This window comes from Canis lupus, chromosome 8 (genome assembly GCF_048164855.1).
Source record: "Canis lupus baileyi chromosome 8, mCanLup2.hap1, whole genome shotgun sequence".
Taxonomy (NCBI): Eukaryota; Metazoa; Chordata; class Mammalia; order Carnivora; family Canidae; genus Canis; species Canis lupus.
The window spans coordinates 49,109,579-49,124,747 of NC_132845.1; the positions used below are offsets into that span (position 1 = coordinate 49,109,579).

The 15,169-nt window shown below is 44.6% G+C and overlaps 1 protein-coding gene across 1 annotated transcript; it reads left to right on the forward strand.

The window, feature by feature from the left end:
• Positions 1-4,265: 4,265 nt before the first annotated feature.
• On the forward strand, positions 4,266-10,456 carry LOC140638476 (uncharacterized). Its single transcript, XM_072835864.1, has 2 exons — positions 4,266-5,866; positions 10,243-10,456. The coding sequence occupies exon 1, from the start codon at positions 4,282-4,284 to the stop codon at positions 5,815-5,817; it is 1,536 nt and encodes a 511-aa protein (XP_072691965.1). The 5' UTR covers positions 4,266-4,281; the 3' UTR covers positions 5,818-5,866; positions 10,243-10,456.
• The last annotated feature ends 4,713 nt before the right edge of the window (positions 10,457-15,169 follow it).

Sequence of the window (15,169 nt, forward strand, 5' to 3'; positions counted from 1 at the left end):
GACCCTCAGATCATGACTCAAGCTGAAATCCAGAGTCAGCTGCTCAATGGACTGTGCCACCCAGTTGACCCCCTTCCCTACTTTTTGATACAGTTAAACAAGTGCAACCCATCGTTAACAAAAGTGTCAGGTTATAAGTTATATTCACATTAAGAAGACTAGCTAACAACACAAGAAAAATGTATTGATTGTAGTGAAAGGAAATTTTTGATATTGCCAAGCTTAGGAGTTCCTTTTTTGAAAGTTTTATTTATTTAGGTAATCTCTACACCCAACCCACGGATCAAACTCATGACCCCAAGATCAAGAGTTGGATGCTCTTCTGACTGAGCTTGCCAGGCACCCTGAGCTCAGGAAATTCTTAACTGGAAAAATATGATATTGACATACAGATGCTTGTGGCCAGAAAAATTATGATGGAACAACTATGGCAGATGTATAAAAGAGTAGAAGCTATCATTTCCTCCTCTCAGATGATTATCCCATATTTGTGCCTTCCCCGGCCATAATTTCACAAGCCAAAGTTCTGTGTCTATGAATGCAAATATAACTTCTAAATATTTTCTTTTTTTATTTTTTTTATTTTTTTTTTTATTTTTTTTTTATTTTCTTTTTTTAAAGACTTCTTTTAGACAGAGAGAGAGAGAGTGTGTGTGCACAAGCTGGAGATAGAGAAAGAATTTCCACCAGACTCTGCAATGAGCTTGAAGCCCAACTCAGGGCTTGAACTCATGACCCTGAGATCATGACCTGAGCTGAAACCAAGAGTCAGACACATAACTGACTGCACCACACAGGCACCCCTGTTTTTAAATATTTTATAAAGGACTTACTATTTATCTATTTATTTATATAGCAAATTCAATGAGCTGATGGGCTATTCTTATATCTGTTCTAAAAACATAGATACATGAGGATATCCACGGACCAAGATCAGATACAATCAAGGCACTTATGACACAAATTAGCATTCACCCAACACTAATATCCATAATATCAAATGAAGAAATACTCTCTGATAAATCAAAAGCATCTTGATGCAAACAGATTGCACATTTTTATGCTACATATTACTGTGAAATGACTTTTGAATCATAAAAAAGAGCATAAAAGAGAGAACCCGACAAAATATAAAGCTTCATGTTTATTTGAACGCCTATGCCCTTGCTTACAACAAAGGAGAGTGACTTTGTAAGTATGCCTAATTCATATAAAATTTCAGCAAGACATATGATTATACCTTCTGAGTTAGAAAATCATCTTGATGCAAACAAAAGTGTCAGCTGGGCAGCCAACTCTTTTTTTAAGGTTTTATTTATTCATGAAACACACACACACACACACACACAGAGGCAGAGACACAGGCAGAGGGAGAAGCAGGCTCCACGCAGGGAGCCCAATGCAGGACTCGATCCCAGGTCTCCAGGATCAGGCCCTGGGCTGAAGGCGGTGCTAACCACTGAGACACCTGGGCTGCCCTGGGCAGCCAAGTCTTGAATTCAACTCAGGTCATGATCTCAAGGTCCTCAGATCAAGCCCCGTGTCCAGCTCCACGCTCCGCAGGGAGTCTGCTTAAGGATTCTCTCTCGCACTCTCCTTCTGCTCCTCTACTCGCTTACACTCGCTCTCTCACTTTTGCTTTCTTAAATAAATAAATAAATAAATAAATAAATAAATAAATAAATAAATAAATCTTTTTTTAAAAAAGTAAAACTGGAAATGTATAAACTGGATTAAATTATCAATTATTATGGGAAATAGACATACTTGCAAATATTAGGTCTATTTCACAATACATGTTTATTTTTTAAACATTTGAACTACTTGCTATCAAGGAGAATTGACATTGTAGGAAGAAGGACCATATTTTATCTTGTGATATCAGGTATCCTTTAGCATATTTCGGGGGTACTTAGGTTCAGAGGTAGTCTTATTGGTTGGCTCAAGAAGTTCATGAAACATTGCTTCCTCAACTTTTAGAAAGACTTATAAAGAGAAGTAAGGTACTGCTTTGTAATGCATTTTATTTTACTTTTATTTTATTTGAGAGAGAGAGAGAGAGCACAAGAGAGAGTGATGAGCACACACCAGGGGAGGGAGGGCAGGGCAGAGGGAGAGGGACAAGTAGACTCCCTGCTGAGCAAGGAGCCTGATGCAGGGCTTGATCTGTCAGGACTCTGAGATCATGACCCGAGCTGAAGGCAGACGCTTAACCTACTGAGCCACCCAGGCACCCCTGTAATGCATTTTAAAAAACAAAGTATAGATGATATGGAAATATTGGGGTTCAGAGCAGTCAAGAAAGAATCCTTAAGATGTGTTTTGTCCAAATAGGTAGTTTTATTAAAATACAGGGATAGGACCTGTGAGCAGAAAGAGCTGCACTTGGATTGTGAGGGGTGGCTGATTATATACTTTATATACTTTCAAGTTGAGAGGGGCTTTGGGAAAGTGTAAGTCTCCAAAGAATTTTAGAAACAAGGTTTCCAGACCTTAAGGGCACTAGTTACTGTGAGGAAAGGTCATTTATTACTGTCTAATAAAACCTTATTCATGAGACCCCCTATGCTAAGAGGATGATTCCTAGCATGTATATTGGAGGGTAGAGATAAAGGAGGTTTCCAAAGGAATTTGTATATGTTGAAGACTTACAAGATCCTAGAGGTCCAGGTAATGTTAACCTAAGATTGCCTTTTGCCCTTAGCAAAATATTAACTTCTAGGCAGTTCCTAGAGGGAGGTAACTCTGCCTTTTGAAAGGACTTGTCAATGGGCTGTAAATTCTAAGGAGATTTAATTTTTTTTTGCCTTTGTTCCCCATATCACAGATACTGGGTGTTTGGGGATAGACAGGAACAGTCTATATTGTCTTCACAACTCTTCTGCAAATCTCTCCTAAAATTAAAAGGTTATTATTTTTTAAGATTATTTATTTTAGAGACAGTGAGAAATACAGTTTGAGCAGAGGGAGACCTCACAGAGCTGGGAGCCCCATGGGGGGCTTGTTTGCATGACCCTGAGATCACAATCAAAGCTGAAATCAAGAGTTGGCCGCCCAACCAATTAAGCCACCCAGGCGCCCCTAAAATTAAGAAGTTGTTCTTTAAAAAGATTTATTTATTTGGCAGAGAAGGTGAGCACACAGAGGGGGAGCAGCAGAGAGGAGAGGGAGAAGCAGGGAGCCCAGTGCAGAGCTCCATCCGGGAACTTTGGATCAGGACCTGAGCTGAAGGCAGAGGCTTAACCCACTGAGCCACCCAGATGCCCTGAAAAAGTCATCAAAAAAAATAAAAATAAAAATAAAAAAAATCTTCCTTTAACAACTGAATGACCAAAAGTCAGTACTTGGCCAAGGCTTTTTATTAACAGAACCTGAATGACACCAGGTCTTACCCAATGCTCAGGCTTACCTCATGAGCTCATTTTTAATCTATTTTAGTTTTTGGGCTCCGGGGCCTTCCTACTTTTGACACTGTCTTCCTACCTTACTCTGTCGGGACTAGTGGAAAAGCAGTCATTTAATTACTCCCAAGGCTCGGGGCAAACAGGTGAACACACGTGGTAAACACCAAAGGGGAAGAAAATGAGGTGGAAAAACCCTCCATCATTCCCCTCTAGGTCTGCTATTAACCAGCACGAGAATGTAACTACCCGCAAACAGATAAGATGGGAATTAAGACCTAATTAGATCCCGGGTGGCCGAACGGTTAGCGCCTGCCTTCAGCCCAGGGCGTGACCCTGGAGACCCCGGATCGAGTCCCGCGTCGGGCTCCCTGCATGGAGCCTGCTTCTCCTTCTGCCTGCGTCCCTGCCTCTCTCTCTGTGTCTCTCATGAATAAATAAATAAAATCTTAAAAAAAAAACAAAACAATAGATCCTAATCTAAGCACTTCTTGGGCCTAAACAAAGGAAGACCATTCATTGCGGCAGCAGGCGGGGGCCCCGCCGTCCTCCCGGACGCGGGGGCAGTCACTAGAAGATCCTTTGCCCCTGGCTCTCAAGGCGGAGGTGCGCGGAAAGGTGAAGCAGCTGCTCCCCTCCCGGAAGGCAGGGACACTAATTAGGTTAGACGCCCCACCTCCCTATGCCGTGAGCCTGCGCACTGGGAGGGGGAACACTGCGCATGCGGGGAGGACGCGCGCGCGTACACGCAGGCGACGGTCGTACTGCGCATGCGCCCCGTCTCCGGCGTTGGGGGCGGGGCTTCTTTTTTTCCCACGGCAGGTGAGCGGCGGCCGCTCTTTCCAGCCCCGCCCCCTGCGCGGCGCAGCGGGGCGTTGCCATGGCGACGCGGGGGCCCACAGCCGGCCTGCGGCGGCACAGCCCGCCCGGGTCTCCTCTGCGGACCCGGCGGCGGCCGCGGCGGCAGTGGCAACTCATGGAGTTTTCGAGAAACTTCGTCGAGGAGGCCAAGAAGCACCGGGGCCTCGGCCGTTGCAGGCATTTCTTCTGGCTGGCGGTGGTGTTCGACACGGTGGGCGCCGCCCTGCTGTTCACGGGGGTCTTCGTCGACCTGTTCTTCTACGACCTGCTGCTCTACCTGGGCTCCATCGTCATCTTCTTCAGCCTGCTGTGGTGGGTCTTCTGGTACACCGGCAACATCGAGCTGACGGCGGAGGAGAACGCGAAGAGCCCGGCCGCCGTGCGCTCCTCCTCCTCCGCGGCCGACGCGCTGGGCCGCCGCATCTCCATCACCGTCTGCAACGTGTCGAGCACCTTGAGGCGGATGCGGCGGCGCTGCGGGCCCAGGGCGTTCCTTCAGAGTGTGACCCTGTCGGGCCCGCTGCAGGGCCGGCTGGAGGAGGAGCACCGGGGCAAAGACGAGCCGGCAGGCGGCCAGGAGGGCGGCGACGCGCAGGACCCGTGCAGAGAGGACCTGGGCCGCAAACCCGAGGCAGCCAGAGGTGCCGAGCGAGTTCGCACCCCCGGCCCCGAGCCTGCGCCGCCAGGACGGGGCAAGGGCTCGTTATTCATTCGTCTGGTGCCGCCTGGGTTCCCTCCCTCTCTTCCAGACCAGCCCCAGTCCGCAGCCGTGCTCTCCTCCAGGAGCCTGCCCGTAGTCCCCTCGGCCTCTGCCCGCCGGCCTCCAGCCCTGCGTGTTTCCAGAAGCCAGCTTGCGGTCACTCCTGCCTCTGCAGGCCAGCCTGCGCCCCCTGGGCCTTCCGAGAGTCCGCCTGCTGTCCCCTTGTCCCCCATAAGCCCATCGACAGGTGTAGCCTCTCAGAGCCGGTCCGCAGTCTCTGTGGCCTCTCAGGTCCATCCCGTGGTGCCAGTGCCTGCCCAGAGGAACCTCCCAGTCCTCTTGGCCTCTCAAAGCCACCCCCAGGTGTCTCCTGCCCTGAGCCACCTGCAAGCCCCAGGTGGCCAGAGCCAGCTGGGGAATCTTCCTCCCGCCTCTCAAACGCCATCTCCAGGTGCTCAGGCTTCCCAAGGCGAGGCCCTGGCCACCCCTGTGTCTCTGATCCAGCTCCCGTCGTCCCAGTCTTCTCAGACCCAGCCTGTGGAGCTGCGTGTCTCGCATTCAGTCCCAGACTCTAAGACCTTGTGTCACACCCCCCAGACCTCCGAGACCATCTCTTGTGTCCAAGGGATTGCTCCCAGCCAGTCTGAGCCTGTCCAGGAGCTTCAGGAGAAGCCAGTCACACAGGCTTTTGAGACTCCGCCGCCACCAGCAGGCCAGGAGCTAAAGCAGGAATTCCCTGCCACAGCATCCTCACCCCCCGAGTCAGGGCCTCCAGCTCCCCAGGCCCAGCAGTCCTTGTCCCAAGAGAGCAGCACACCTGCCCCTGCCTCAGAGAAGAAAAGTCAGCCTCCCTAGTACAGAACCAGACCCCAGCCCACGGAGTGGCCTCTCAGGCCTCTGCCAAGTAAGTGCCTTTGGAAGAATCATCACCTGCAATATTCCTTAATCATTTCTGGGTCTGTGTTTTTGATGGTTTCCTCAGGCCCTTCTGTTGGAAAAAATTAAGCGAGTGGAGGTGAAGGGCAAGTGGTCTGTTCTTTCAGGGATTACATCTTTTGAACATTGGTAGGTTTTTGAAACCTAGTGCTGTTAAAGGCGTTACCTACTCCACTGGAGAGTGAGATCATTTTCTTTTGTTTAGGCTTTGTAAGGAGAGGGTGGCAATTAAGACATTCCATCTGGAGCTGTGGGTGGGGTGGGGTGGGGGAAGGGACTGTGCCGTTTCTGAAACAACATGATCTTAGGTGGTACAGGGACACAGCATTAAGTAGCAATGAGTCCTCCAGTGGGAAAGTTATTCCCCTTTCTTTCTTTTCTTTTTTTTTTTTTTTTTTAAAGATTTTATCTATTTATTCATGAGAGACGCAGAAGGAGAGAGGCCGAGACACAGGCAGAGGGAGAAGCAGGCTCCCTGCGGGCAGCCCGATGTGGGACTCAATCCCAGGCCTCCAGGATCACACCCTGGGCCGAAGGCAGAGGCTCAACCACTGAGCCACCCAGGTGTCCTTCCCCTTTCAATTCTTTTGTGGTCTTTTTGATTCTATCAAGGAGAACGTCCTTACCGTGGAGTTGGTAATCTCCAGCCACCAACGCTTTGGTAGGCAACAGCTGCACCCAGCTAGGATCTCATACCACATGTGTTTGGGTTTTTGCAATGGATAACTTCTATTTATGCCAAGTAATACTGTTTTTTTTCTCTTTACAATAGTGATAGTTGCTTTTCAAAATACCTTTAAGAAAAACAAGCAAACAAATAAAAACCCATTACATGAGTCAACTTAAGGTAAAAATAAAGTATATAGTGAAACTTGAATGATCCCGAAGTTTGGAAACCATTTGAACTAAATCCCACGAGCTTTATACTAAACCACAAGACCCTTTGTGCTAACCTGTTTGATGAACTCTATGGTTGAGGCTTCTGAGGACCAGTTCCACTGAACTCCCCAACCCCTTGTCAGTTAGAAAGGTAGAAAAAGCCCACGTGAAGGTCAAAATTGGTGAGCCTCCTCCTTGGTGGGTTAAGTGCGGTCATAATGGTATTCATTTCTGAGCATCCATTTCCTGCTCTTTCTCTTTAATCCTATTCCATAAATTACCTACTCTGGAGGGGGAGTATAGGGCAGAGCAGTATTTGGAGGTTATCTTAATGCTCCTTGCTTAAATGCTACCAGCGTATTATCTAAGAAGTTTATTTCATCTTGGTTGGTTTCATTTCCAGGGTGGGGTACAATTGAATATTTGGTGGAAGTCAAACTCTTAATTTCCTTATAATTTTCTCCAGTTCTCCTTCAATAGAATGTATATAGGTGTGTATACACACACCTAGATTCATTCTATAGATATATATATAGGGACAGAGCATTCTGGCTGTTTTGGTTTTGTACAGTTTGGACACTGTTTTGTTTTTGTTTTTGTTTTAAGATTTTATTTATTGGGGATCCCTGGGTGGCTCAGTGGTGCCTGCGTCTCTGCCTCTCTTTCTCTCTTTCTCATGAATAAATAAGTAAAATCTTAAAAAAAGATTTTATTTATTCATGAGAGACACATAGGCAGAGGGAGAGAAGCAGGCTCCCTTCAGGGAGCCCAATGTGGGACTCCATGCCGGGACCCTAGGATCACGTCCTGAGCCAAAGGCAGATGCTCAACAACTGAGCCACCCAGGTGCCCCTGAATTTATTTCATTTTAAAATCCAAGTGAGGGATCCCTGGGTGGTGCAGCGGTTTGGCGCCTGCCTTTGGCCCAGGGCGCGATCCTGGAGACCCGGGATCGAATCCCACGTCGGGCTCCCAGTGCATGGAGCCTGCTTCTCCCTCTGCCTCTCTCTCTCTCTCTCTCTCTCTCTCTCTCTCTGTGTGTGACTATCATAAATAAATAAAGAAAAAAATATTTAAAAAAAAATAAAATAAAATCCAAGTGAAAAAATAAAATAAAATCCAAGTGCCCATGTGACACCTGCATGGCATCCGCTTGGGACTCGGAGGTTGAAGTGGGGAGGAGAACCTTTGAAGACTTGTGAAGAGGTGTGTTAAAGTTCTACCTGTGGTCTCTATTGTAAGGTAATAGTGTTAGGCCAATAATTAGATAATAATTGCTAAGGTCTCTCCCAGTTAGTTCTGAGCTGAAAACAGAAGCTCTTAGACATTCACAACAGTTTCTTTTCTTTTTTTTTTTAAAGATTTTATTTATTTATGAGCAACACAGCAGAGAGGAGAGAGAGAAAGAGGCAGAGACACAGGCAGAGGGAGAAGCAGGCTCCATGCAGGGAGCCTGACGTGGGACCAGATCCCAGGTCCCCAGGATTAGGCCCCGGGCTGAACGTGGCATTAAACCCCTGAGCCACCCAGGCTGCCCTCACAACAGTTTCTAACCCAAATGTGGGCTCCATGGGCATTCATCTTGAAAACACTTACAGTTGTACATAACTTACTTGTTTATTTACTCGTACATAACTTTTTTTTTTTTTTTTGCTACAAAGATCACGTCAGGTAGAATGAACACCAAATGTTATGAGACATTTCTCTGTATTGACCATGAGAAAAATACATATAAAAAACAAAAGTTGACCATTTTTTTTTCTATAAAAGCCGAGATAGTAAATATTTTAGGTTCTGTGGGCCAAGAGGCAAAATCAAGGATATATTGTGGCTGCTTACATAATAAGAGAGAAAGCGGCCCCCAGCTTACCTGGGTAGGCCGTTACTTTGATTCCAGTTGCATCATCTGGAGGCATTCACCTAAGAGCAATTGGCCTGAGAGAGAGGGTGAGGGGCCTGGCCTGTCAAGCCTACAGCCAACATGATGTTTCACTCTGACCCAGTGACACCTACACCTGAGGGTAAAATTCTCTGCTCTCAGAGAACCTAGCCATCTCATCCTGGTCCACTGACCTGAGGAGAGGTGATTTCCAGAGTCTCTGACTCCCAGATTGAGATGCCACTGTTTGGTGACTAACATTTGTCAATAGTGGAGTCTAGACTGTGTAGGTAGTGATGTTCAGGTCCTGAGCAGACCACTGGCCACACAGGCAGGCATTGGCAGCTCTGAGGAGTGGAAACTGATGCCCAGGTTGGTCTTTGAAGCTCACATTGATAGGCCATGGCAACACAAAAATGCAGAGTAAGGAAAGGATGCTCCTGGTATCTGGTGGGTAGAGGCCAGAGGTGCCACACAACACACAGTGGACTGACTAGCTCATCACAACACAGAATTATCCCACCCAGAACACTGTTACCATGAGGTTGAGGAACCCTGATCTAGAATAATAAAAAATTGCTCTAGGGATCCCTGGGTGGCGCAGTGGTTTGGCGCCTGCCTTTGGCCCAGGGCGCGATCCTGGAGACCCGGGATCGAATCCCATGTCGGGCTCCCGGTGCATGGAGCCTGCTTCTCCCTCTCCCTCTGCCTATGTCTCTGCCTCTCTCTCTCTGTGACTATCATAAATAAATAAATTTAAAAAAAAAAAAGCTCTATAGTTCATGAGGTACTTAAGAAAATATCTTTTTATCCTCAGAGGACTCATTAGCTCTTAAATAGTAATATCTTCTAGACCATGAAGATCTTTTTTTTTTTTTTAAGATTTTATTTTTTTGAGAAAGGCAGAACATGAGCCTGGGGAGGGGCCAGGAGCAGAGGGAGAGGGAGAAGCAGACTCCCCTCTGAGCAGGGAGCCCCATGTGAGGCTCGATCCCAGGACCTTGAGATCATGACCTGAGCCAAAGGCAAACACTTAACTGACTGAGCCACCCAGGTGCCCCTTGACCATGAAGATATTATTCACTTTTGTTTTATTTATCTTTATATTCCCGTTTTGAATCAACACAGACATGGGGCGTTTATTAATAACCTATAGCTAACATATATTGGGTGTTTATAATGCACTATACACCGTACTAAGTAATTTACAGACATTGTCTCATTTGTCATAACAAGCAGGTAGGCACCATTATTACGTCACCTCGAGGAGAATAGACTTGATATTGATTGAAAAGTAATTTTCTCAATGTCACACAAATAGCGGAGCTGGAATTAACGTGCAGTTGATGTATAAATTGTTGTAAGGTGTAGATGATAAGCTTTCCTTCCAAGTTAAAGTTATTAATGAGCTTTTTTTGTAAGCCTGTCAATTGTAAGTTGAACTGTAACATGAGAAGTCTGTGGGTGACTTCTGTATTGAAAGCTTGACTCCCAGAGAGAAAGTAAAAATCAAGAACTCTGTAATTTATTTGTTCTACTCTGTTTATAAATACTATCTCAAAAAAAATTCCCTTTTTTCTTTGCAGAACCACCAACTTTATAAAAGCACAAATACTTACCGTAACCTCGTTTTGGAAACCTCCATGTGGAGTCCTGACCTATCTCAGACCAGCAGGCCTGCTACACTGCCTCTGCCAAGTGTGCGTGTATCAGTGTTGGGGAGAGTTTTCCAGCATCATATCATAAAGTTCTCTGTTGCCAAAGTTTTAAGCCATAATAAACTATGCTATTCCAAATGAACTTTGTTTTAAAATAACTTGGTTTTTAAAATAGACTTCTTGTGAAAGCATTCTAGCATTCTAAGTGGAAAATAATGCCTTGCATACACTGGGTGAACATGAAAGTAAGTACAGTTCCCACAGAAATGGCCATTGGAAAATGTAAGTCTGGATTTAAGGGTACTTCATGACCTCACTAACTAGTAGAAAAGTTAACACAATGAGTGCATTGTAACATGCCATAATTTATATTTATACATTCATTTTGACTTAAGGAACGTGAATTTCCCATTTTCCCAAGGAGTTTTAAAAACTGATTGGATTGTATATTTTAATAATAAGCAAATAAAATTCATTTGAGAATACCCTCTTATATCCTTTCTATGTATCCTTAGCTTATTTCTGCAAGAATGCTTTAATATACAGGTAGTTTTCTTTTGAAATTTCCAATTATAGGCAAAAGCTTGTTTCTAGGTGGTAATAGTACTTTTGATCAAAACTTCCAAAAATAGAAGTTCTTTTATATTTCTTCCCCATTTCCATCCTATGCTTCCATATTTCTGTATTTAGAATTTTTTTAAAAATTGGCTCAGGGGCACCTGGGTGGTTCAGTGGTTGAGCATCTGCCTTTGACTAGGCATGATCCCAGGGTCCTGGGCTGAGTCTCACTGCAGGAAGCCTGCTTCTCCCTCTGCCTATGTCTTTGCCTCTTTCTCTGTGTCTCTCATAATAAATGGGTAAAATCTTAAAAACAATAAAAATAAAATAAAAATTAAGAAATTAGCTCAGAGTGGAAGACTATATGCATTGCAGCTATTTGGAACAAAGGATAATAGAAGAACATTGCGCTAAGTGAAGTAAGCCAGTCACAGCCAGACAAATACTGTATGGTTCCACTTATACGACATTTCTCATATGACAAAATCAAATTCCTAGAGGCAGAAAGTAGAGGGATGGCTGCCAGGGGCCGAGGCTGGGGGTGGGAATGGAGAGTTGTATAATGGGTATAGAGTTTCCAGTGAGGTACGACTGGGTGGCTAAATGGTTGAGCATCTGCCTTTGGCTCAGGGAGTGATCCCAGAGTCCCAGGATGCAGTCCCACATCAGGCTCCCTGAGGGGAGCCTGCTGACCCACCCACCCCTGCCCCCTCCCCCGCCTATGTCTCTGCTTCTATCTTAGGTCTTTCATGAATAAATAAATAAAATCTTTAAGAAACAAAACCAAAAATAAGTTTCCAATGGAAGTTGTTCTGGAGATTGGTTGCACAACAGCACGAATGTACTTAACACCATACATTTAACCATACATTTAAAAACAGTCAAGATAGTATATTATGTGTATTTTACCACAATAAAAAAAAAAAACTGGATTAAACCGGCAGTTTATAAACCATCTGACATTTATAAATTTCTTTTTAGTGATACATATATGCAACAGTTGAGTTTTTATATATAAGATGCACCAGGCAAGCACAGTTATTTTAATATCTCAGGAAGCACAGTTAGGAAATTAGAGAAAAATCACTTTTAATGTACTACAGAGCAAAGGACTAGATAAATGTAGAGGGGGTGTGAGTGCAAGTGCACACATGCTCACAGAAGTCCACAGAAAATCTTTTTTTTTTTTTTTTTTTTTTTCAGAAAATCTTTAATACGACTGGACTTTGTCTTTGGTAAATAGAGGCAGTTCTTAAGAATTGTGATTTGTGGACCTCAGGAGCTACCACAGTGTCTAGGGGTGATGGTCGCCTTGAAAGAAAACTAGAAATGGTTTTTATTTTAAAAACACCAAACTCGGGGATCCCTGGGTGGCTCAGCAGTTTGGCGCTTGCCTTTGGCCCAGGGCGCGATCCTGAAGTCCTAGGATTGAGTCCCACATCGGGCTTCTGGCGTGGAGCCTGCTTCTCCCTCCTCCTGTGTCTCTGCCTCTCTGTGTGTGTGTGTCTATCATAAATAAATAAATAAATAAATAAATAAATAAATAAATAAATAAATAAATAAATAAATAATCTTTAAAATAAAAACACCAAACTCTCCTGGTTATTTCCCCTATTTTAAGATTTTATTTTTTAGTAATTTCTACACCCAATGTGGGGCTCCAAATAACCTAAGATCAAGAGTCACATGCTCCACCAACTGAGTCAGCCAAGTCTCCCCTTTACCTACATTTTAAAAGAAATGTTCTGAGTGGCTCAGTCAGTTGAGCATTGGACTCTTGGTTTCGGCTCAGGTCATGATCCTGGGGCCCTGAGATGAAGGCCCATGTTGGGTTACCTGCCCAGCAAGAAGTCTGCTTGTCTTCCTCTCCCTCGGCCTCTCCCCTCACTCGTGCTCTCTCTCTCTCGAAAATAAATGAATAAATCTTTTAAAAAAATTTTTAGAAATGTTCTTACAGGATGAATGGATTTTTAAAATTTAAATCTTGACTATATTTCATATAAAATTCAAAAAGCATAAAATGGTATATGGTGAAGTCTCCCTACAACCCTCAGCACAGTGCTACTGACAGACATTAAAGATGTTATTAACTGTAGGGGTGCCTGGTGGCTCAGTCAGTTGAACGTCCAACTCTTGATTTTGGCTCAGGCCGTGATCTCAGGGTCGTGAGGTCCAGCCCCATATGGGGGTCCATGCTGAGCATGGAGCCTGCTTAAGACTCTCTCTCTTTCTCTCTCTCTCTCTCCCTCTCTCTCTGCCCCCTCCCTGCTAATGCTCTTTCTCTTAAAAAATGTTATTGGGATGCCTGGGTGGCTCAGCGGTTGAGTGTCTGCCTTCAGCTCAGGGTGTGACCCTGGAATCCCGGGATCCAGTCCCACATCGAGCTCCCTGTGTGGAATCTGCTTCTCCCTCTGCCTGTGTCTCTGCCTCTCTCTCTCTGTCTCTGTCTCTGTCTCTCTCTCTCTCTCTGTCTCATTAATAAATAAAATCTTTTAAAAAGTTATTAGTTTCTTGTAAATCCTTTCTTTTAAATGTTGTATGTAGGGCAGCTCCGGTGGCCCAGCGGTTTAGTGCCGCCTTCAGCCCAGGGCCTGATCCTGGAGACCTGGGATCAAGTCCCGCGTTGGGCTCCCTGCATGGAGCCGGCTTCTCCCTCTGCCTGTGTCTATGCCTGTCTCTCTCTCTCTGTCATGAATAAATAAATAAAATCTTTAAATAAATAAGTAAATGTATATAAAGTGTTTACATATTCTAGTGTTTCTCTACATACTGTTCAGCACCTAACCTTTTTTTTTTTTTTTTTTTTTTTTTTTTTATTTTATTTATTTATGATAGTCACACAGAGAGAGAGAGGGAGGCAGAGACATAGGCAGAGGGAGAAGCAGGCTCCATGCACCGGGAGCCCGACGTGGGATTCGATCCCGGGTCTCCAGGATCGCGCCCTGGGCCAAAGGCAGGCGCCAAACCGCTGCGCCACCCAGGGATCCCCGCACCTAACCTTTTTAACTTAATATACATCTTGAAGATCCTTCCAGTTATTCTTTTTATGAACAAACTATTTCAGTTAGTGGATATATCATAATTAAGTCATTTCCTACTTACAGACATTTTGGTTGTTTCTAGTCTAATGAATGCTTTTAAGTAATACAAAATTTGGACCTAATAAATAGATAGGGACCCATCTAATCTAGAGATTAATGTTTGACCACTGACTTTAAGAATCCCAAAGGCCATTTAGTGTGGTCCTTCCCATCTCCCCCCATGAAACATACACACAAATAGAAATTATAAAGAAAAATAAGTGACCTCCCTAAGATTTTGTAGGTAGTTTGTGGCAGAGTCTGGGCTAAAATCTGACAACCCTCAGTTTGCGTCCTCTTTCCAACAAATCCATATAACCAGCATTTTATTGCACTGATAATAGTCTCCTTTAAAAATTATATCATCTCGGGATCCCTCAGTGGCTCAGCGGTTTAGCACCTGCCTTTGGCCCAGGGCGTGATCCTGGGGTCCTGGGATCAAGTCCCACATCGGGCTCCCTGCTTGGAGCCTTCTTCTCCCTCTGCCTGTGTCTCTGCCTCTCTCTCTCCATGTCTCATGAATAAATAAAATCTTAAAAAATAAAAATAAAATAAAAATTATATCATCTCAGTGGTTTGAACATGAGTTCAAAAAGAATAATGAGGCATTTTACTTCACTGATCCCTCACCACCAGAACATTTTAAGAACATGGTTTAAAAAAGAAAAAGTGAGGGGCACCTGGATAGCTCAGTCGGTTGAGCATCTCACTCTTTATTTCAGCTCAGGTCATGATCTCGGGGTTAGCCCTGCTCAGGCTCCTTACTCAACGGGGAGTCTGCTTGAGATTCTCTCCCTCACCCTTTGCCCCTCTGCTCATGTACATGCATGTGCTCTCTCTCACTCTCTCTCGAAAGTAAATCTTTAAAATAGAAAAAGTGAAATTGTCTAAATAGCACCGAAGGCTCTATGTTGACAAGAAACTGTTCCTCCAACCCCTGGCCCTGCAGTTGTCCATGGCCCTTGTCCAGAAACCATCACTATTATTAGTGTCTGGTGTCTGGTATACCTATCCAGAGAGTCTGTGCAAAACCCCACATGTGCACATGTGTGTGTAACAAATAGGACACTATAGATCTTGTTCTATACCTTTCCTTTTTGGCCTCTTTGAATGTTTCTCTGAAGTTGTTAATAATCCAAGTTAAATCTGATTTTATAGGTTTATAAGTATTTTTTATAAGTTTTTTTTAAAGATTTTATTTATTTACTCATGAGAGA